At 44.1% G+C, this 21,474-nt stretch overlaps 1 protein-coding gene across 5 annotated transcripts in view; it reads left to right on the top strand.

Annotated features, from left to right (window-relative positions):
- BICDL1 (BICD family like cargo adaptor 1) overlaps nt 1-21,474 on the top strand; it is a 102,313-nt gene that overhangs the window by 63,935 nt on the left and 16,904 nt on the right. For 3 of the 5 annotated variants that reach the window (XR_014302942.1, XM_082699707.1, XM_082699709.1), the window contains exons 3-6: nt 11,400-11,516; nt 14,294-14,440; nt 14,599-14,703; nt 20,912-21,091. Coding sequence is in view for 4 of the 5 variants with exons in the window: in XM_082699707.1 (XP_082555833.1) it covers nt 11,400-11,516; nt 14,294-14,440; nt 14,599-14,703; nt 20,912-21,091 (549 nt within the window). In the remaining variant the exon portion in view is untranslated. The remainder of the gene's footprint in view (nt 1-11,399; nt 11,517-14,293; nt 14,441-14,598; nt 14,704-20,911; nt 21,092-21,474) is intronic. The other 2 variants (XM_082699710.1, XM_082699708.1) reach the window with 1 other exon arrangement.

Below are 21,474 nucleotides of genomic sequence, written 5' to 3'. Positions count from 1 at the left end.
GGTTTTCAGCCATTATTTTCTCTCCAGTTTCTCTGCCCTTTATGCACTTGAAGTTTATACTTACAGAGCATGTGCTGACCTATCTCTTCTGTCTTCCCTCTCTCTTTCTGTGCACTTCTGTGTGGATAATGCCTTCAGACTAGTCTTATTCCTTCTAATTAGTCTTTTAATTTGGTAATTTGCTTTTCAGTTGTTTCATGTGTTCTTAAACTCTGTTCATGACGCTTGTAAGAAGCTAGAAGGCTTTTTTTTCAAAGTGGGTTTTGTCATTTTACACCCCCACTAACTATATACAAGAATTCTAGTTGTTCCACAATTGCCAGCATTTTGTGTTGTCCATCTTTTGAATTATAGTCTTCTTAAGGATGTGTCAGGTTATCTTGTGGTGGCTTCAGTTTACATTTCCCTGGGGACCAGTGGTGCTAGGCATTTTTTCATGTGCTATTGGCCATTCATAGGTCTTCCTCTGTGACATGTCTGTTCTATTTCTCTGCCCATTTAAAAAATTAGGTGTCATTTTATTATTGAGTTAGAGGTTTTTATATATTCCAGATATGGGTCCTTTGTCAGATGTATGTGTTGCATATACTTTCTCCCAAACTAGACCTTACAGACTTTTTTTTAAAGATTTTATTTATTTATTTGACAGCAGAGATCACAAGAAGGCAGAGAGGCAGGCAGAGAGAGAGGGGGAAGCAAGCTCCCCGTCGAGCAGAGAGCCCGATGCGGGGCTCAATCCCAGGACCCTGGGATCATGACCTGAGCCGAAGGCAGAGGTTTAACCCACTGAGCCACCCAGGCACCCCCAGACTTATTTTTTTTAATGATATCTTAGAAATCTTCTATTTTGATACTACCCATTGGGTTTTAATTTCAGTTATTATAACTTTTTCTTTCTAGACATGTTGGTTCTTAACCTTTTATGTATCTAAACAAAATAAACAAAGATGTCTTGCAGTTTCATCTGTCTTACAATTTATATCTGGTCGTTCTAGGATCTGAAGTCTTTGTGGATTTGCTTCTGCTGGTTCTTGCTCATGGGTCCTTGTTTTCATGGGTGTGTTTGGCTTTGTTTCTGTTTTACTTATAATCTGATTGGTTGTTGTTTTATTTTTTTAACTTTAAGTCATCTTTTATTCAATCTGATTGTTTCTATTAGAGAATTGTGGAGATAATTTGAACTTTGAATGGAGGTACCATCCTCCAGAGATGATTTATTTTCTTCTGCCACATGTCTAGGGGCAATACAAATCTGATTTTTTTTTTAATGATGTTAGAAATACAGAGAAGTTAGAAAAACAATATGGAAATGTTAATGGGATGCCTGGGTGGATCAGTCAGTTGAGCATCTGTCTGACTCTTGGCTTCGGCTCAGGTCACAATCTCAGGGTCGTGAGATCGAGCCCCGCATCAGGCTCAGCATGGAGTCAGCTTGGGCTTCTCCCTCTTGCTCTGCCCCTCCCCCCACATGGGCACACATGCTCTCTGTCCCCCCTCTCAAATAAATGAATAGATAAAATCTTTTTTAAAGATTCTCATAGACCCTTCCAGCTTCCCTTAATGTCAACATCTTATGTATCTATAGTACACTACAGGAGATTAACACCGGACTGAGACTGACTGGGATGTTGCCAGTTTTCCCACCAGTGTTTATTTTCTGCTGCAGGATCCAGTTGAAGATCCCCTATCGCATTTAGTTGTCATGATGTTTTGTTGTTTTGTTTTGTCCCTTCAATCACTGACAAATCCTGTCTGTTTTTGTTTTTCTTGAACTCGTTACATTTGGAGCGTACTGACCAACTACTTTGTAAAAAAGTCCCTCAGCTTACATTGTCTAATGTTTTGTCACGATTAGATTGAGGTACAATTTTGGGGGTTTTTTGTTTGTTTTTTTTTGTTGTTTTAAGATTCTATTTATTTATTTGACAGAGAGAAATCACAAGTAGACGGAGAGGCAGGCAGAGAGAGAGAGAGAGGGAAGCAGGCTCCCTGCTGAGCAGAGAGCCTAATACGGGACTCGATTCCAGGACCCTGAGATCATGACCTGAGCCGAAGGCAGCGGCTTAACCCACTGAGCCACCCAGGCGCCCAAGGTACAGTTTTATAGCAGTAGCACAGATGTGTAGTTATGCCTTTCTCAGGGCACCCTGTTGAGGACGTGTGGTGTTATTCTTTTTACTGGTGATACTAACTTTTATCTCTTATTTAAGGTATTGTCTGCTTGGCTTCCTCTCTGTGAGGTTACTATTTTTCCCTTCATAATAAATCTTATGGAGAGACACTTTGAGACTGTGCAAATACCCCATTTCTCATCAAACTTTTGCCCAATCATTATAACATTCATCCTAGTTCCTGCCTGCAGTGCTTATTACTGTGACGCTCGCTTATTGGTGATTTTCTGTTGTCATCATTCCTTCTACATTTATTGATTGGGATTCTTCTGTAAGAGAGAGCTGCCCTTCCCCCTCACGTTTATTTTGTTCATTTATTTATCGGTATGAACTCATGAATATTTCTCTTATTCTTTGTGCTGTCATCCATAACTGTTGTTTTATTGACCACATGGTCTTAGTCTTAGCCATTGGGAGCGCCTTCAATTTAGCACCTATGCCTGTTCAGTAGGTCTCCATCATTTTATGAGCACTTCTTTTCTTTCCGGCATCACAAGACAATCCAAGCTCATCTTGTGTTTTTCCTGCCCCAACCCTGGAGTCAGCCATTTCTCCAAGGAGCCTTGGTTCATTTAGTAGAGAATGGCATTTAGAAACCAAATCTGAACAGTAGTTGTTCCCCTGGGATGTTGTTACTTTGGGGCCCTCTCAGAAGACAGATTTAGGACATAAGGAAAATATACTAACACTGGGATACTTGCCTAATAATGATTTTCATTAACAAACATCCATAATTATTTCTCAACTTGTCCATTTGTATACATACTAGTAAGTTCATACTGCTATCTCTGATTCCAGTCTAGCAGCACAGAATTCATTCTATTCTTCTTTCCTTATTTGTGTCTTATTTTTCTGCAAGAGAAGAACCTTGTTCTCATTATATGTGATATATTTACTTATATGTTCATTTCTGTTAAACATAGAGTGGGGTCAGAATCTCTTATCCGGGGCGCCTGGGTGGCTCAGTGGGTTAAGCCGCTGCCTTCGGCTCAGGTCATGATCTCAGGGTCCTGGGATCGAGTCCCGCATCGGGCTCTCTTCTCCGCAGGGAGCCTGCTTCCTCCTCTCTCTCTCTGCCTGCCTCTCTGCCTACTTGTGATCTCTGTCTGTCAAATAAATAAATAAAATCTTTAAAAAAAAAAAAAAGAATCTTTTATCCGTCTCTGTGAGAAACAAATTTATTAACTACAGTACAATGTCCGTGTATATTCTTTTTCTCTTAAATGTTACAGTGTAGTCAAAAGACTATTTTCCAGTTATTTCATTTAGTTATTTTCTCCATGTCCTTCCTTGTAGTTTCCTTATTCATTTGTGGTGTAGTTAGGTTTATTTCTTACTGCTTGTATTCCATTGGGTGGTTGTAATAATTTGCATACGTGAAACATTAACATAGATCTGTCACTGTATTTGTCAGCTCCTTGATGCTTCCAAGAAGTCTTTTCTGGTTTACGCAGTATTTTTAGTCATTTTCAGTAGGAGGGTCAGTCCCCATAAGCCATATAACTAGATATGAAGCCTTTCTTTGTAAAAGTAGTAGTGAAAGTCTTATTGTCTTCAAACATTAAGGAAAATATAAATACATGACAAACCTCACTTCTGAGTGTTATTTTTGAAAACCTTTGGGAGGAATTGGCATATGGAAGCCTAGTGAGAACAAAAAGGCGAATTTAATTTTTTACATTGATTTATGATCATCTAGTAGATGGCTGTCACTATTTTACTATAAATAATCAAGAGAGCAAAAAAAAGGTTTGTCATGTAATATGTTGTCAATAGGCTCATGGCACCGGCACCCATTAATGAATTTGAAAGTTTTTCACAATAAAACCTGGAAGATAAGAAAATACAGGTCTCTGGATAATTGGATTTTTCAGTTAAGCAAAGGCTAATAATAATCCCATTTTGTTTTATATTGGTGTAGATTTTATTTTCTTTTTTTTTTAAGATTTTATTTATTTATTTGACAGAGAGGATCACAGTAGATAGAGAGGCAGGCAGAGAGAGGGGGGGGGAAGCAGGCTCCCTGATGAGCAAAACCTGATACGGGGCTCGATCCCAGGACCCTGAGATCATGACCTGAGCTGAAGGCGCAGTGGCTTAACGCACTGAGCCACCCAGGTGCCCCTAGATTTTCTTTTCTAAAGCATATTCATCTCCCTTTCTGACACAGTAAGGTTGTTGACTGCATTTCTATTCAAGAGCTACTTACCCACCAGTGACATGTATTTATTATAATTGTGAAATATGGGAAGATCCCAAATGCCTAACCGTAAGGAGTCATAAAGAAATCCTAGAATAGCTCTGCTCAGTAGAGGGAAAGTAATGTGTCCTAGATGGTACTCTAACCAAATCAGGCATATCAGGGAGAAGGAACACAGAGTCATTCTGTTTTGCCAACTTGAGGCTTAATTAATAATAACCCAAGGACTCTGATTATAAAAAGGAGTTCATTCCAGATAGTTCAAGGGTATATAAGTATTGGGCTTTTCATCACTCTTTAACAGAATTAGAGTAGTTTCTCAAATGTCTCATTTTCTTTATCATCCAATCTGTAATCAGTGAAAGTAAAAAAGACAATGTTTTTGAAATAAGAATGTTAGAAATAGGGGTGCCTGGGTGGCTCAGTCGTTAGGCATCTGCCTTTGGCTCAGGTCCTGGGATCGAGCCCCATGTAGGGCTCTCTGCTCAGCGGGAAGCTCACTTCTCCCTCTCGACTCTCCCTGCTTGTGTTCCCACTCTTGCTGTCTCTCTCTTTCTGTCAAATAAATAAATAAAATCTAAAAAAAAAATGAATGTTAGAAATTAGTATCTAAAGATTAAAATGTTTCATATTACCCAGTGGTGGCAAGGTATTGAGAAGCAAGCGTATTTGTACTCTGTTGGTGGGGATAGAAACTGGTGCAATGTTTTGGGGGTGTAGTTTGGCAATACCTACCAATGTAAATATTCATAACCTTTTTTTTTTTTAAAGATTTTATTTATTTATTTGACAGACAGAGATCACAAGCAGGCAGAGAGGCAGGCAGAGAGAGAGAGAGAGAGAGAGAGGGAAGCAGGCTTCCTGCGGAGCAGGGAGCCCGATGCGGGGCTCGATCCCAGGACCCTGAGATCATGACCCGAGCCGAAGGCAGCAGCCCAAACCACTGAGCAACCCAGGCGCCCCCATAACCTTTTTTTTTTTTTAAGATTTTATTTATTTATTTGACAGAACAAGAGAGGGAACAGAAGCAGGGGGAATGGAAGAGGGAGAAGTAGACTTCCCGCTGAGCAGGGAGCCTGATACGAGGCTCGAGCCCTGGTTCCTGGGCTCAGAACGTGAGCCAAAGTAGACACTTAACTCTGCTTAATGATTGCCACACAGGCGCCCCAATATGCTTACCTTTTACCTAACAATGCCACTTTTAGGAATTTATTCACTTACAAGATATTCTCCCACAAGCACAAAGATGGTTAAGCAAGGATGTTTTCTGCAGCAGTGTTTGTAATAGCAAAGAATTGGAGCACTCTAAATGTTCATAAGCAGGGATTAGTTAAATTATGTTATATTCACATAACTAAACAGTTGTTAAAAAGGATAAGGTAGATCTATATATTGGCTTGGAAAGATGTAAAATACATGTATGTTTGTGGGGCGCCTGGGTGGCTCAGTGGGTTAAAGCCTCTGCCTTCGGCTCAGGTCATGATCTCAGGGTCCTGGGATGGAGCCCCACATTGGGCTCTCTGCTCAGTGGGAAGCCTGCTTCCTCTTCTCTCTCTTCCTGCCTCTCTGCCTACTTGTGATCTCTCTCTGTGTCAAATAAATAGATAAAATCTTTAAAAAAAAAATACACGTGTGTTTATTTGTTTGTTTGTTTATTTTTAAAGTAAACTCCATGCCCAGCATGGAGCCCAATGCAGGGCTTGAACTCACAACCCTGAGATCAAGGCCTGGGCTGAGATCAAGAGTTGGATTCTGAACTGACTAAGCCACCCACGTGCCCTATATGTATTTTTAAAGGCAAAACTTTTGTAACGTTTTAGATATGAATAGACAATTTCTAGGACTCACATGAAATATCTGTAATAGGAATGATATTAAAGATCTCACTGGAGAGTATCAGTGATGACTACGGATAAATGGGGACTGTAACTTATCTCAGTCCTTTCAATTTCAATTAAATTCTCTAATTATTTTTATTCTGAACATTTGTTACTCTTATTATGGAAAAAAAATTTGATTTCAAAAAGCAAAGAACAAATACCTGAACTAAAACTATACCATCTTATATTTGCCTGTGATTACAGATATCATACTTTGCCACATTTTTGCCATAGCTGTTACTGGCTGCTTCATCAGGCACAATAGCCAGAATCATCATTCTGAGAAGGTGACTGTGTAAGTCCCTGCCATTTTCCACTTTAAGACTGAATTAGGCAGGGCGCCTGGTTGGCTCAATTGGTTAAGCATCTGACTCATGATTACTCATGATTTTGGCTCAGGTCTTGATCTCATTGGTCATGGGACTGAGCCCTGTACCAGGCTCAACGCTCAGTGGGTAGTGTGCTTGAGATTCTCTCCCTCTGCCCATGTGTGTGTGCTCCTTCTCTCTCAAATAAATAAATAAATCTTTTTAAGGGGGGGTGGAGAAAGAGAACTAAATTGCCCCAGTATTACCCCCCTACCACGATCACCAAAAAATGTCTTAGGGCCATGACTGCTACCCCAAAACTAGAAGTAGGAAAATTTGTATCTGCAGGAGGGGTATGGCTTCTGAATATTGCTGGCTGTTGGATAGCTTTGAAAGGCTACCAGGAGAGCAGAGCTAAAGGATATGGCTGCCAAATATTTCGGTGTTTTTCCATATTTTTTAGCTTGACCCACCACCTCCATGATATTGGCCAAATCACTTGACAGGCTGCCCTCAGTGGAAACCCAAGAAGTGAACTATGCACACATGATGTTCTCAGTAGCACCTTGTTTAAAATAAAAACAAAAAAGCAGAAAAACCACCGATTCTTGGGTCTTTTGCCATTTCCCACAATTCTCGTAAATTTGTATGCATTGTACTATTTCTTTCCTTCCTTTTTTCCCCTAAACTTAGTGATTCAACTCAATCTCACAAGGTCCTGAATTGGAAATAGGGAAAGGAGCATTCCTCTAGACCTGCCCTTTTTGTAATAGTATGGAAAAGAGGAGTAGGTCTATAATCTGGCCAAGTGTTACTCAAGTTAAACAACTCCCTTAACTTCTGTACACACATATATATGGTAGGATAGGAACTCTAATCCTGATCATCTCATTCAACTTTTTTCCTTTCCATTGTTCTATCCCTCCTCTCAGGAGCTGAGCAAGTCCCTTTAGAGAGATCACTTTTGTCCTGGCTAATTCCGCTACTTGAGGAACTTCAAAGATGGTCTGAAGTTCGTTATAGAGCTAGGACTGGCTTTGCAGGCTTCCTCATCCTTTGATCAGAAAGCATCTAGAACATTAAAGTTATGTATAAACTTAGATTATTACTTAATTTTTATGCAGAAATAGCTTTTAATCATTCTGTTAGTTCTAACGATCTGAGCCAAGGTCATCTCTGAAGAAGAAAATAATTTACATTAGCTCTTGCATGTGGGAGTGGGTTTAGCACTCTGAGTGATGCATCCCCTCCAGCGCCGTAACAGGCAAATGACTGGCCGCGTGGCTGGAGGTAGCTGTATGCATGGGAGAGCGCAGCACTGCGAAGCCAAAGACCAAGGCATTGCCACTTTTTCTCAGCCTCTACTTCCTTGTCTGCAAAAGGAGGCCAGCTACTCCTGTGTCTTAGGCCTTTTAGAGATTCAAATAAGAGATGTAGGTTAAAAGCCTTTGTGAATAGTCCATCCCTGAGCACATCTGAGGAGTTAACATTTAAAGGAGACCCATTGGAGCTTAGTGGTTAAGAGCTCAGACTCCAGAGTCAGGCTACCCATAGGAAGAGACCATTTTTACTTCTAGGAAGATCATTTTGAGAGGAGACTAGTGTCCAAGAACATCTCTAATACAGCTTGGGCAACCTGACTGCCGATCCGGTGCGTCTCAGGGCCTTGGTTGTTTCACCATCCCTGTCAAGCTGGTGATATTCAGAATAAGGTCACCCACCTGAATTACCCAGTGCTTTTTGTAAATCTAAACCTATTTGAAACCTTGATTGTCAGTTGAATTCAGTATAGGCAATCAAATTACAGCGTTTATTAGAAGGAATTTTCCTTATGAGCCCTAAGTTCTATTAAAAGAAATTTCCAGAGTCTTAAATTAAATTTCTTAGCATTTAAGAAGGAGAAAACAAAGAAAAAAAAGCCTTGCTGACTTGGACTGGTCAAACTGCTAAAGGTTTGGTTAATAGTGGGACAAAGAAAAAGGAAAAACTTTTCAAGATACAAAAAGGCAGTACAAGCCTGCCTCAGAGATATTGCCGGTTTGGTTCCAGGCCACCACAAAGAAGCTAATACACATTAAAGTGAGTAAAATGAATTTTTTGGTTTTCCAGTGCACCTAAAAGTTGTGTTTGTCATTTCCTTCATAATCTCTTCTTTTGCATCCGTCACTTGGGTAACGGTTGGCGCAAGAAGCCAAGCTTTTGGCACTCTTTTGGCTTTTGATGTGCCTTGCTCACTAAGCTTAATTATTTCTAGCTTTGGATTTAAACCATGAGATGTGCAACTCTTAATTTTACTTGAGCACTTAGAGGCCACTGTAGGGTTATTAACTGGCCTGATGTCAACATTGTTGTGTCTCAGGGAATGGGGAGGTCCGAGGAGAGGGTGAGAGATGGGGGAATGGCCGTCAGGAGAGCAGTGGGGCAGTCGGAACGCACCCAGCGTTATTGAGCAAGTCCCTGTCTCCAGTGGACGTGTTTCGTGGGACCCCAAAACAACTACCGCAGTAACATCAAAGATCACAGGTCACAGATTGCCAGAAGAAATATAATAGTGATGAAAAGTTTGAAATACGGCAAGAATTACCAAAATGCAACACATGAGGCATGAGGGAAACAAAGGCTGTTGGCAAAATAGCATGAGCAGACTCGCTCGATGAAGGTTGCCACAAACCTCCCAATTTGGAAAAAACACAATCTCTACAAAGTACAGTAAAGTGAAGTGCAGCCAAACAGGGTATGTCTGTATTGAAGTCCTAATTTGGAGACAAGACAACCCAAAGTTTACCATTCTGATGCCATCATTTACTGAGAAGTTGGCAGGTTCTTTCATTTCCCTGAGCCTGTTTCCTCATTAGTAAATTGAGCATGACAGGCACTACTTTGGTTATGACAATTGAGATAATGCATTTAAAGCATTTAGCACAATTCTTGGCACATAGTAAGTACTCTGTACATACCACTTACGTTATTTTAGGCAAGGATGACTAACATTGTGTTTCTAAGTGATTAAGAAAACTAAAAAAGCTGGTGGTGTCTGTAATTAAATTTAGAATAAGGAAGAAGAGGTGGTTTGGTTTTATTTTGTTGTGTATGTGTAACTGTTTAAAAATTAGAACTGTAGGCTGAGATTCTTACACGGCCATCTAGTTCAGGGAAGCAACATTTGTTGAATCTGCAGGACCAAGACAAAGATGGACCGTTGCTTATACAGCACTTGAAGATAAAAACAACTGTTGAGGTGTACCTGGTGGCTCAGTCACTTGAGTGTCTGACTCTTGATTTTAACTTGAGTCGTGATTGCAAGGTCATGGGATTGAGCCCTGCGCGGCATCCGTGCTTGCCATGGAGTCTGCTTGGTGGGAATCCTCTCCCTCTGTCACTCCCTCCGACTTTCCTGCTCTCTCTAAAGTAAATAAATACATCTTAAAAAAAAAAAAAAAAAAGCTGGGGAAAGAAACTATCAAACATGTATCTGATGTATCTGTTAATGTGAGAGCCTCACTAAACAGCTAGCCTACCATAGCAGCATTATTACCGTCTCACCTCCTAACCACTTCAGCACACAGTGATCTCTCCCAGGAGCTCATAAAGCTTACTGACCCTTTTTTGGCCTCAAAAAAAAGCACTGAGGCAGTTAATTTGACTGTCCTGTGGCTCTTGTCTCTACTAGGCAGTGTTCAGGGCCAGTGCACACTGGGAAGCTGGGCTGGGACTTCTGGAGAAGGACTAGAGCTCCGATCTTAGCAAGGAAGCATTCTTTCAGAATACTCTCCTGCACATTCAGGAGACGGTGCCGATACACTAAATGTCTTTGGTGTTTTGCTGTGTTGCAGCCTTAGAGAATAAATGGATCAGGGTGGGAAATCAGTGCCTGAGCCAACAGTCCCCAGGAATGTAAAGTTGCATGAGATGTCCTTGAGGACCGAATGGCAAAAATCTTAACAGACACCGGGATGCGTGGCTGGCTCAGTTGGTGCAACATGCAACTATTGATGCCAGGGTTGTGAATTTGAGCTCCATGCTGGGTGTAGAGATTACTTTAAAATAAAATCTTTAAAAGAAACATGCTTAACTGGGCTTGGTTGGTTAAGCTTCTGCCTTCAGCTCAGGTCATGGTCCTGGGGTCCTGCGATCAGGTCCCACATTGGGCTCCCTGTTGAATGGGGAGTCTGCTTCTCCCTCTCCCGCTGCCCTTCTCCCATGCTTGTGCTCTCTTTCACGTTCTCTCTCTGTCTCTCAAATAATAAAAATCTTTAAAAAATAAAAATAAAAAATCTTAACAAACATGACAGGGAGCTTCAAATAGTGCCCATGTTGAATGGAAATGAGCAATGGAGACAGAGATGACTTACTTGGGCCCTGCTGAGGAAATAATGAGAAAATAAAGGAACGAGAGAATATAGATAAAGACATTTCTAGGAGAGAAATAAAGGAGTTTCTGAAGGACTAGGTTTCTCTCTTACTCTTTCATGTAAAACACTGAGACTTTCTCTGGGTTTAGTAGATGCTCGCGCAGCTTCTGCTATGTGCAGAGTAATCATGACGGTATCGAACATTTGAGAGCTTACTATTCCTAGGCCTGTTTCCTCTGACTAGCAAAGCAGTCTTTACCAAGACTGACTCGTCCGCAGTGGAAGTAGGGGGGTTGGTCTTGTTTGAGCACTGAAGAACACATGGACCGGGGGTGGGAAGCCAGCATCTCATCCTATGCTCCTCACAGAGTAGGAAGTTGCAGAGAGACACTTGGGAAACGAAAGGCAGGAAAATGTTAACAGACTCCCTTTGCACTGAATCCACTGAAGCCTCTGAGTCGCCCCCTGAAAGTCTCCTCTGCTTGCAGGCATCAGAAGTTGAGAGACAACTCTCCATGCAAGTCCATGCCCTCAGAGAAGACTTCCGGGAGAAAAACTCCTCCACCAACCAGCACATCATCAGGCTTGAAAGCCTTCAGGCTGAGGTGAGCCGCCCTGCGGGGCTGCACTTACAGAGGCAGCACTTTTCTCAGTGGAGGCGCCGCAGTAGGTCTTTCGGATAAGGATTTCCCTGAAGTGGGAAGACAAAACCCTGCTGTATCTAAAATCTCTGAAGAGAGATGTCTCAGTGAGAAACTCAAGGGGGAAAATTTGATTCATGATCCACTGGGTCTGGAAGAGTAAGGCTGCTCAGAGATACTGATGAGTACGCGGAAATCATGGATGACCTACTTTTACTGAGTATGTGGATCCGTCCAAGAACGTTCTTGCCGACCCTAAACAGACAATGGGAAAGAGAATTTCCCCTTGCTCCATGCTATTTAGGTCCAGTTCAGCCCACCTTAATGGGACCTGTGATATTCTCATGTACAAAATGAGGGTAACAGACGTAGCTACTCCATAGGGCTGTTGTGTTTGATGAGTTAATACAGAGAAAGCACTCCGTGTGGAGGGTGTGAACCAGAGCATGGCAGGGTCTCTGACCCTCAGTGGGCCAGAGGAAAAGAAAAAGTAGCACTTAGTGGACAACCCTGTGAGAACCCAGCTGTGGGAGGTGAGAAGAGGGGAGTCCTATCACCGGCCCAAAGTGGGGGGCTCTTCGCTTCCCCCTCAGTATTCCATTTAATCTGATCCTGACAGCCCCTAAGCCGATTGTCCAGACAGCAACCCTTAGGCTAAGTTCCACTTAAAGGCACAGGCTAGGGCCACATACCTCTGGTCAGACCCAGAGAACCCCAGATGGCTGCTTCCCTGCTTTGGAAATGACCTGAAGATGTTTTTCCTAAAGTCTGTCAATATCTTCTCTTTTCTCCTGCCTGTCATTCCCTTCCTTTCTCCCTTCCCTTGGAAATACTACTGGTATTGAGCAGCAGGTTCTTGAAGTAAGTAGTTGATTCTGGTGGGGTTTGGCATGCCTGTCTGTGACCACTCTCGTGTGCATGACTTGCCGTTAAACTGCCTTTGCCAAGCTCTGACTCCTTCGAGTTGCCTGTTTCCCTCTCCCCTCTGCTTACTATTTTAAGACCCTCGTGACTCAGGGTCATTCCCGGGAATGTTAATTGGCAGATTTGATCACAAGTTTCAGGGTATATAGTCTGGGGTGATGGAGTGTCGATGCCTTGCTTCATCTGGCAACACTGCTGCTTTACAAAACCAATGTAAGATGTTGGTCAAGCACGTTACTTCATGTAGTTCTGACTTCTAAGTTTTTTTAAGGGGCCAAGATTATCTGTCAGAACTATTAAATCATTAGTTCACTGAGTGGAACTTGAGAAACAAAGCTTATCCATGGAAGGAAAATGTAAAGGTCAGAGGGTATTTAAATGAAAATCAACTAGAGTAAGAATTCCTTCACACGGGAAACATGCTTCAGTGTGGGGAATAGTGGCCCCATTCACAGAAAAGACCTATTCCTTTTTGTCCCTCACCCAGGTGCACACTTGAGACAGTATTTCTTTGTTTGGCCAGATACCTGATCTCTCTGGACAAAGACCACATACTTCCATTTCCCCAGGACAGCATCCTATCTGATTGATCAGTGGCCGGGGAAGATCTGGGCTCTCTGAACAGAATTCTGGTGTGGACAGCAAGAACAGACAAAAAAGCAGAGGGAAAGGTGGATTTCAGAGAACCTCAGACAAATTATACATTCATTTTAAAATCTCCCCAGGAAAGCGCCGATGTTTGGTCCCCTTAATGGATTGTTTTCCAAGCCAAACTGGGGAGAGTGGAGAACATCTTAACCATGTTGGGAGCAAGAAGCTGGTTGAGAGATAAGTTCAGCAGGGAAATGATAGATGGGAGGAGCCAGTGGGACCTGCATGCAGGTCTTGGGAAGGTTTCAATGGCCCCTTAGCGGTGCAGTGTTGTTGGGGTGAAGCATCGCTGGCCCATGGAGTGCTGGCATAGCTCCTGAGCCTACAGACCTTGAGGCCAGGAGATTTGGCACCTCTTTACATTTTGCCTTTGTTTTCTCACTGACATTGAAAAGACTAGACAGGCCTTCCTAAAAGAAGATTTATATCTCTTGAGACTGGCTAGATATGCAATGTACAAACACACCAGCCTGTTTAATAAAAGGAGTGAAATTCCTCCTATTCACAAATGACTTGCTCAGGCAAAAAGACACTGACTAAAATCATTTACTTACTTATGTCCATGTCCTGTTGCTTCCAGGACACAGGCTGAGGCAGGCACTACTTTGTTTCTGTACCCTGCCACTCCCCCATTAACTTGGAGAACCAGGTCTGAACTGTGACCTCTAGAGCCAGACCTGTTTGTTAGCAGGGGGAGGAAGTACAGAAGAGAGCTATAAAAGTATGACAAGACAGCAGCTCAAGAGGCTGTTCCAGGCATTTTCCTGTGCCCATGACTTGAGAAGGAAGAATGGAACCACAGTTTGGGTTCCACTCCCCCATAAATTATGGGGTTGAGGTGAAGTTACGAGCAGGCAAGGTGGAGCCCTTCTCTGTCTTATCTGTGGAATTTCCAGAGCACTGACCTTCCCTTCCTCTGCCTGGCATCCCACATTCCAGCTTCCCAAAGCTCCTCTCCCACCCCTTCCCAGACAGGTTTCTAGAAGGGAGGGGCTTTCTCTCTAGCTTGGGAGTTCACAGCTATTCTCTCCGAGATGGGGGCACCGGGCCCCTGGGCAGAGCACTTGGAGAAACCTCGGCCTTCATGTTTGGGGCTCATTCCTCCCTTCCTGCTCATCAGCCTGGGTGTAACTGCACACCACCCTTGTGACTCTCCACCCTTTCAGATCAAGATGCTGTCGGATCGGAAACGGGAGCTGGAGCATCGTCTCAGTGCCACCTTAGAGGAGAATGACCTGCTCCAGGGGACTGTGGAGGAGCTACAGGACCGGGTGCTGATTCTGGAGAGGCAAGGCCATGACAAAGACCTACAGGTACTGAGACAGAGAAGCTGTCCTATAAAACCGGGGCCAGATTAAAAGAGCACGTAGCTGCCTGCCCTGCAGGAAAGCTGATGGGCCAGCACCACCATAGGGGTCAGGAGAAGGTAAAGCCGAGGTCTCTCTACTGGCCCTGTTGTCGTTCTCCTTAGGCACCCACCAACTTGGTGAGTCTGGCTCTGCTGAAAACAAATACATCGCTACCCGCAAGTCATCCTTCCAATTTGTTCAAGCCACTGGCCCCTGGAGCAGTTTCAGTGAGTTCTTTCTGGGCTATTAACATGACTGGAACATGAGGAGTCATTCCGCCTCCTAGGGTTTGTGAAATCTGCTAGCGGTTTCAGAGGGAGCCTGTGATTTCCTGTGCGTGGCTCACAGTGCTCTCTGCCACTGTTCCCCGGGCTGATGCATTTAGCCAGCTTGCACCGAGCAGAAATCACAAAGCTGCCCACTGAACACAGCAAGACTCCCATCCTGCTTCTAACAGTGGCTAGAAAAGGAATAGGCTGACCCTTTGTGAACTTAATTGGCTTCTTTTTCCTTCCTAAAGGAAATCGCTTCATGGCCACATTTGTCCTTATCTGGGACCTGCCACCTAGTCCTCAGCTAAATCCCCAGGCTCACACTTGACAACCCCCTAAACAAAATGATAATTGCTCCTAGCCGCCCCGGAAACAGAGTATGACATCTGCTACAAAGGCAGCTTTGCCAGAGTGGCCTAGGAGCACCTGGGGCCAGTGGCTAAGAGCACGCCCCTTCCCCTGGGCGCCCTCGGAGTTTGTCCGGCAGGGGGAGAGATTGCGGTGGCGGTGTTCGTGCGCCGGTGGTCAGCCAGATGTGTGCCAGCACCAGGCAGGTCCCTCCCCAAAGACCAGTATGGCAGGCCCCACTGGGATCAGCGATTGGCTGTTGAGGAAGACTCCAGGATGTGGGATATGGAAACATCTTAGGCTAACATCGCTTATTATTGATACTGTCAGCTAAGTTGCCATCTGAGTGATTAACCTCTTTACGGGCAAACGAGCAGTTTTCCACCCTCTGGGGGTTTTGTGCCTTCAGCTTGTAATGTGGCACGCAGTAAGGCCTCCATAGATGTTGACTAGAAAATGATGCTGGCTAAAGCCTCACGGCTGTTTCCAAGGCAGAAAGGAGTCAACTCATATTCTAAGATTGCTGTGGTTAAGGGTGATGAGTGTTTGTATACTTCTTTACAGGGAACAGAGTACTTTTGCATACATCCTGAAACTATGGCTTAGAAAAAAGTGAATCATTTACCAAATTCGTGTACTAAGTCCTTGGTTGAAGTGAAATTAGAGCCCTCTGGCCTGCTTCCCGTGGTGCTCGGTGACAATGTCTAGTGCCTGCCGGGCCTCTGCATGTCAGCATCTCACCAGCACTTCTGAACCCCTTCGAGGCACTCTTCTGAGGTTGTGCAGGTAGTGTGGAGGAGAAGGAAAGGAAGTACAGAAAAATGCCTAAAAGACCTTTTCAGCCTAGCTTGAATTCACAAAGGAGAAGTCCTTATCTCAAACCAAGAACTGGGGACCAAAGGACGGGAAGAGCAGGACTAGCGTGTGCAATCCAGCACCTTGGCTAACACCATGGGCTATGCGCGCTCTGGCCGCAAGAGCCCCAGGTCAACCTCGAGTCTGCACGTCTGCTCTCTTCCAACTGAACTTTTTCAACAATGAGAGTGTCGCTCCTTGCATGGCCTGTACCAAATCAGGCAGTGCACACTTGCATTTGGAGAATATGTGTTTATGGGCTGAATTCTTATCATTCCCACCTTTTTGTGATTCTTTTCCTTCAGCTCAAAATGAAATTTTTCTTAAGCTGCTGTTAATTACCAATGTTGTCCAGAAACCCTTTTCTGTTGCTAAAATGGCCTGTACTGATACAGGAATAAACATGCCAGCTTACTCAGGCGGTAGTTGAGAGGTCTAAGTCAGACATGTGAAATGCAGAGCTAGTGGCCTTGGAATGTGTCTAATTCCATGATTTTAATCCTTTGTTTCAGATAAAAGATGAGAGGAAGGCTGCGTAGGCGAGCATCAGGCCTGCATAACCAGTGTAGCCCCCTTGAATCTAGGCCACCATGTGGCTGGGTTCCGCTGTCTAATGCAGATTGTCTAATGTCTAATGCTGACCAACTCCAGCTCTCTCTTTTTTTTTTTTTTCAGGCTGACAGTAGGTAGAAAAATTATTACTTGTTGAATACCCATAAATTAGAAAACTGGACATTAATACCCAGTAAAGGATTTCGTCCCTCTAAGGATCACTTAAGTGCCCTCTACAACTCATACACCCCTGGGCATCTTACCGGTAGGTGCAGGGACCTCGTCCCAGGATTTCTTCAGCAGAAAGCATAGGCCCCACTCTGTGGGGTGACCCAGGAAACAGAGGGCCTGCAGGATGAAGTTTGCTCTGACACATAACATCATAGTGTCTTAGTTCCCTCAGTGCGAAATGGGAGGTGTTTCCACCTCTGCCAACTTTTGAGGGGCATTGAATATTGTAATCTTAAACTAAGGCATTTGGTGTCTTCCCTTATCTATATATACATAGAAATATATTTGAGTGTCATCTTCATCATACAAAGGAAGATATTTATAATTTTAAGGGTTTCTTGTATTTAATAGACTCCTCTGGTTTGGTTTTTCTACATGGGTTTATGGATCAGTCAGTCACCAGACAGGGCAGACCTGTCCTGGTCTTTGGTTCTCTTGCTGTTATAACTAATTAAGCACCCTCGAGTGTGCATGAGTAATTGAACTAATTTTGTCCAGTGCATGAGAACCTGTACTTGTCTGTGCTGAACTTCTCCTGCTGGGATGTATGTGGAGTTGCCTAGAAAATAATTGTAAAGCATTTTGCCAACGTAGTATACCATTTGTAATTGTGCCAAATGCTTCCTAGGATTTTTTTTTTTTTAAACCCCAATTTCTTCTGCGTTTTCTCAAAACTGGGACTGGAGGAGTTCCCACTGGACCAGCAGGTACTGCTGACCCATGGGAACCATGCATACAGAGCAGGCTTGCCCACTCCTTTTTCATTCTCAGAGCAGCCAGGCTCCAGACTCTTCCTGGTAAAGGCTCATCTGATCACTGGTGCCATTAGCCAGCCATTGTCTGATACTAACCCGCAGAGGCAGGGCCCTAGGGCACCTAAGCAGAGGGTTGGAGGCTCTGCAAAGCAGCTCGCTGCACTCATGAGGACTCCAGAGCTCAGAGCTGCTACCCATTGGAGCTCAGGGCCTGCATTTCTGCAGGAGCCACAAGCCTATCTGGCCAGCGGTCTGGAACAGACGGAACCATGTCTGCTCTCTTTATAATGAACAGGGGTGACCCCGAAAGTCCTGTGTTATGGAAGGATAAATTAGTTAAATCTAAATCCCAGAAAATTCTTTCTTCCGCCACTACGCCCCCACAAATCTTTTAAAAGGGGTAGGTGGGCAGTCCATAAATACAGGAGTAGGAAGCCTTGCTCTTGCGCAGGTGTCCTGTGTGGACATGTGCATAGTGGTCAGCGAGCAGGTAAAGACTCTGCCGTTAGGGTCTGTTTTGTTAAGAGCTACTGTAGTGATGGAGTGCGCTCGGAGAGTTCGGCACTTAGCGGCCATGGTGGCATTGACATTGGGCAGTAGTAACCTCATCAGGCAGCGGGGCCTTGTTTGGACTCCACAGAGAAGGTCCCAGAGAATGCGGAGAGGTGTGATGTAGCGGTTCACAAGAGAGGGAAGGAGCCCTCACCTCTGTGTTGTGATAGCTACACTGCTGTTCCCTCTACCGCTGGCATCCCTCTCCTCCTCCGAGCCTCCCATGCTGTTTAAGCCCCTCCCAGGCCTAGGCCTTATCTGTAAACTGTGAGTAGGCAGAGACCTCTTTTCTCATGAGTTTGGGACTTCTTGGTATTTCTTCTACCCAAATATTACTCCTAATCCTACCCTCCGCTTCTTTCTGAACAACCCCCTTTTCCTTAATTTTTTTACTGAAATACAATATACATATAGTAAAGCATACAAATCTTAAGTAGACATCCCAGGAATTTTTACAAATGTATACCCTTTTGTGACCACCTCCCAGATCAAGATAAAGCCCATTATTAGCACCCTACAAGCCTCCCTCTTCTGCTTCCCCGTCAATACCCTGACACAGACCTTTCTTCCACTTTCATCTTTTCTATCTCAGTGAAGTTTTAGAATTCTTTATAAATGAATTCCATATTATAAATTGTTTTATGTCTGACTTTTGCTTGACATTATGTCTATGAAATTCATCCAGGTTATGGCATATAGTAGCAGTGTGTCCTTTTTCACTGCTGTATGATATTCCCACATGTGCCTGTATCTCTCCATCCTGTATTGGCATTTGGATTGTTTCCCATTATTCCTCTTAAGAATAATGCTGCTGCAGGGCGCTTGGGTGGCTCAGTGGGTTAAAGCCTCTGCCTTCAGCTCAGGTCATGATCTTAAGGTCCTGGGATTGAGCCCCACATCGGGCTCTCTGCTCAGCAGGAAGCCTGCTTCCCCCTCTCCCTTGCCTGTCTCTCTGCTTACTTGTGCTCACTGTCAAATAAATAAATAACATTTAAAAAGAAGAAGAAGAAGAAGAAGAAGAAGAATGCTGCTATAGACATCCTATTTGCCCTGCACGCACATACCCAGCCGTTCGTGTTGGATATGCACCTAAAAGTGAGCTGCTAGGTTGTGGGACTGCGGTTGTGGGACAGTGGCAGTGGTCGCTGCCAGTTTCCCAGAGTGGTTGTATGTCTTCATTCCTGACAGCAGTGAGAGTCCCAAACGTTCCACGTCCTCGTCAGCACTTGGTGACCATTATTCTCTTGTTGTTTATTTTAGTCATTCTGGTGAGAGTCTTCATCACCTTACTTTGTGTGCCTTTCTATGTGTATGTTTATTTTTTAATATGGAGAATTTCATACAAATTCAAAAATAGAATAATGTGGGGCACCTGGGTGGCTCAGTGGGTTGAAGCCTCTGCCTTCGGCTCAGGTCATGATTCCAGGGTCCTGGGATCGAGCCCCACATCAGGCTCTCTGCTCAGCCGGGAGCCTGCTTCCCTCTCTCTCTCTGCCTGCCTCTCTGTCTGCTTGTGATCTCCGTCTGTCAAAAAAAAAAAAAAAAAAAAGAATAATGTGATGATGGCCCATGCACCCCATTGCCAGCTACACAAACCACTGAGCCCCAGCCAGTCCTACCCTAAGTTCGTTACATCTACTCTTATGTAATTCTGAGGTAAATCCCAGAATATTTATAACTTCATCTGTAAATAAAGAATAAGAACTTTAAAAAAACATAGTCACAGGAATGCCTGGGTGGCTCAGTCAGGTAAGTATCTGCCTTCAGCTCAGGTCAGAATCTCAGGGTCCTGAGATCAAGCCTCATGTTGGGCTCCCTGCTCAGTGGGGAGCCTGCTTCTCCTTCTGCCTCTGCTATTCCCCCTGCTTGTGTACTCTGCTCTCTCAAGTAAATCAATAAAATCTTAAAAAAAAAAAAATAGCCACAGGACTAAGAGAAAAAAGCAATATTTTTTTTTTAATTTTTTATTTTTCTAGGGACTCCTGGCTGGTTCAGTCATTGGGCAGCTGCCTTCTTCTCAGGTCATGATCCCAGGTCCTGGGATCGAGTCCTGCATTGGGCTCCCTGCTTTGCACTCTCCCACTCCCCCTTCTTGTATTCCCTCTCTCGCTGTCAATCTTTTTTTTTTTTTTTTAAGGCGAGTTATTTTTAATTTTTCTAAGTAGTCTCCATCCCCAACATGGGGTTGGAACTCACAACCCCAAGTTCTAGAGTCACGTGCTCTACTGACTGAGCCAGCCAGGTGCTGTTTTCTTAATATCAAATAGCCAGGACGCCTGGGTGGTTCAGTGGGTTAAGCCACTGCCTTCGGCTCAGGTCATGATCTCAGGGTCCTGGGATCGAGTCCCGCATCGGGCTCTCTGCTCGGCGGGGAATCTGCTTCCTCCTCTCTCTCTCTGCCTGCCTCTCTGCCTACTTGTGATCTCTCTCTGTCAAATAAATAAATAAAATCTTTAAAAATATATATATATCAAATAGCCAGTGTTCAAATTTTTAACCCTTATAAATGTCGTAATTGTTTCTTCACATTTTTTACTTGAATCAAGATGCAAATTAAAATAAGCCTATACATCACGGTTAGTTAATATGTCTCTTGAGTCTCTTTTAATCTATGGTCCCCCCTTTATCTCTTCTTTTTTTCTTAACATGTGTATGTTAAGGAAGCTGAGCTGTTTGTCCTGCAGAATTTCCCAAACCTGGAATTTACCCCCTGCACACCCCTAATGTAATCTAGCATATTCTCTCTTCTGTATTTTTCTGTAAATTGGTGGTTGGACATATAAGCATGATCAGGTTTGGGATCAGTTTTTCTTGTTTGTTTTCGTTTGGGGAAAGCTTCACGACTGACCGTTTGTTATCTCTTTTGAAAGTTGCATCAGAGCCAGCTGGAGCTCCAGGAAGTGCGACTCTCCTACCGACAGCTGCAGGTGAAGGTGGATGAGCTCACGGAGGAGAGGAGCCTGCAGAGCTCCGCGGCCACCAGCACGTCCCTTCTGTCCGAGATAGAACAGAGCATGGAGGCTGAGGAGCTGGAGCAAGAGAGGGAGCAGGTGCTGATACCCTGTCCCTCTGGCATGTGAGGTTGCCCAGGGACCACAGGGGCAGGCCCCGGACTGCGGGAGCCTGTCCATCCTTCTTGGGGCACAGGGCCTACCATTTCAGCTTCCTCCCCGCAAGGGCCTGTGGCGTGCACCTGCGGAAGCCTAGGCCTACTGGCAGAGCCATCAGGAAGTAGACTCTGCCCACAGCCTGTCCCGGGCTCACTGCTGCCCCCTTGCCTCCTAGGAGAGGCTTGTTGGCTCATCCTCAGCCTCGTCCTCTTACACTGACTGGGCTCTAGAACACTCACGATCTATCCAGATGGCTTCTTTTCATACTACTACTAACCACTTACTCCCCTAATCGTGACTCCTCTATCAAAGTAACCAACTAA

Source organism: Mustela nivalis (genome assembly GCF_964662115.1).
Source record: "Mustela nivalis genome assembly, chromosome: 14".
Taxonomy (NCBI): domain Eukaryota; kingdom Metazoa; phylum Chordata; class Mammalia; order Carnivora; family Mustelidae; genus Mustela; species Mustela nivalis.
This window is presented reverse-complemented; position numbering and strand designations above follow the sequence as displayed.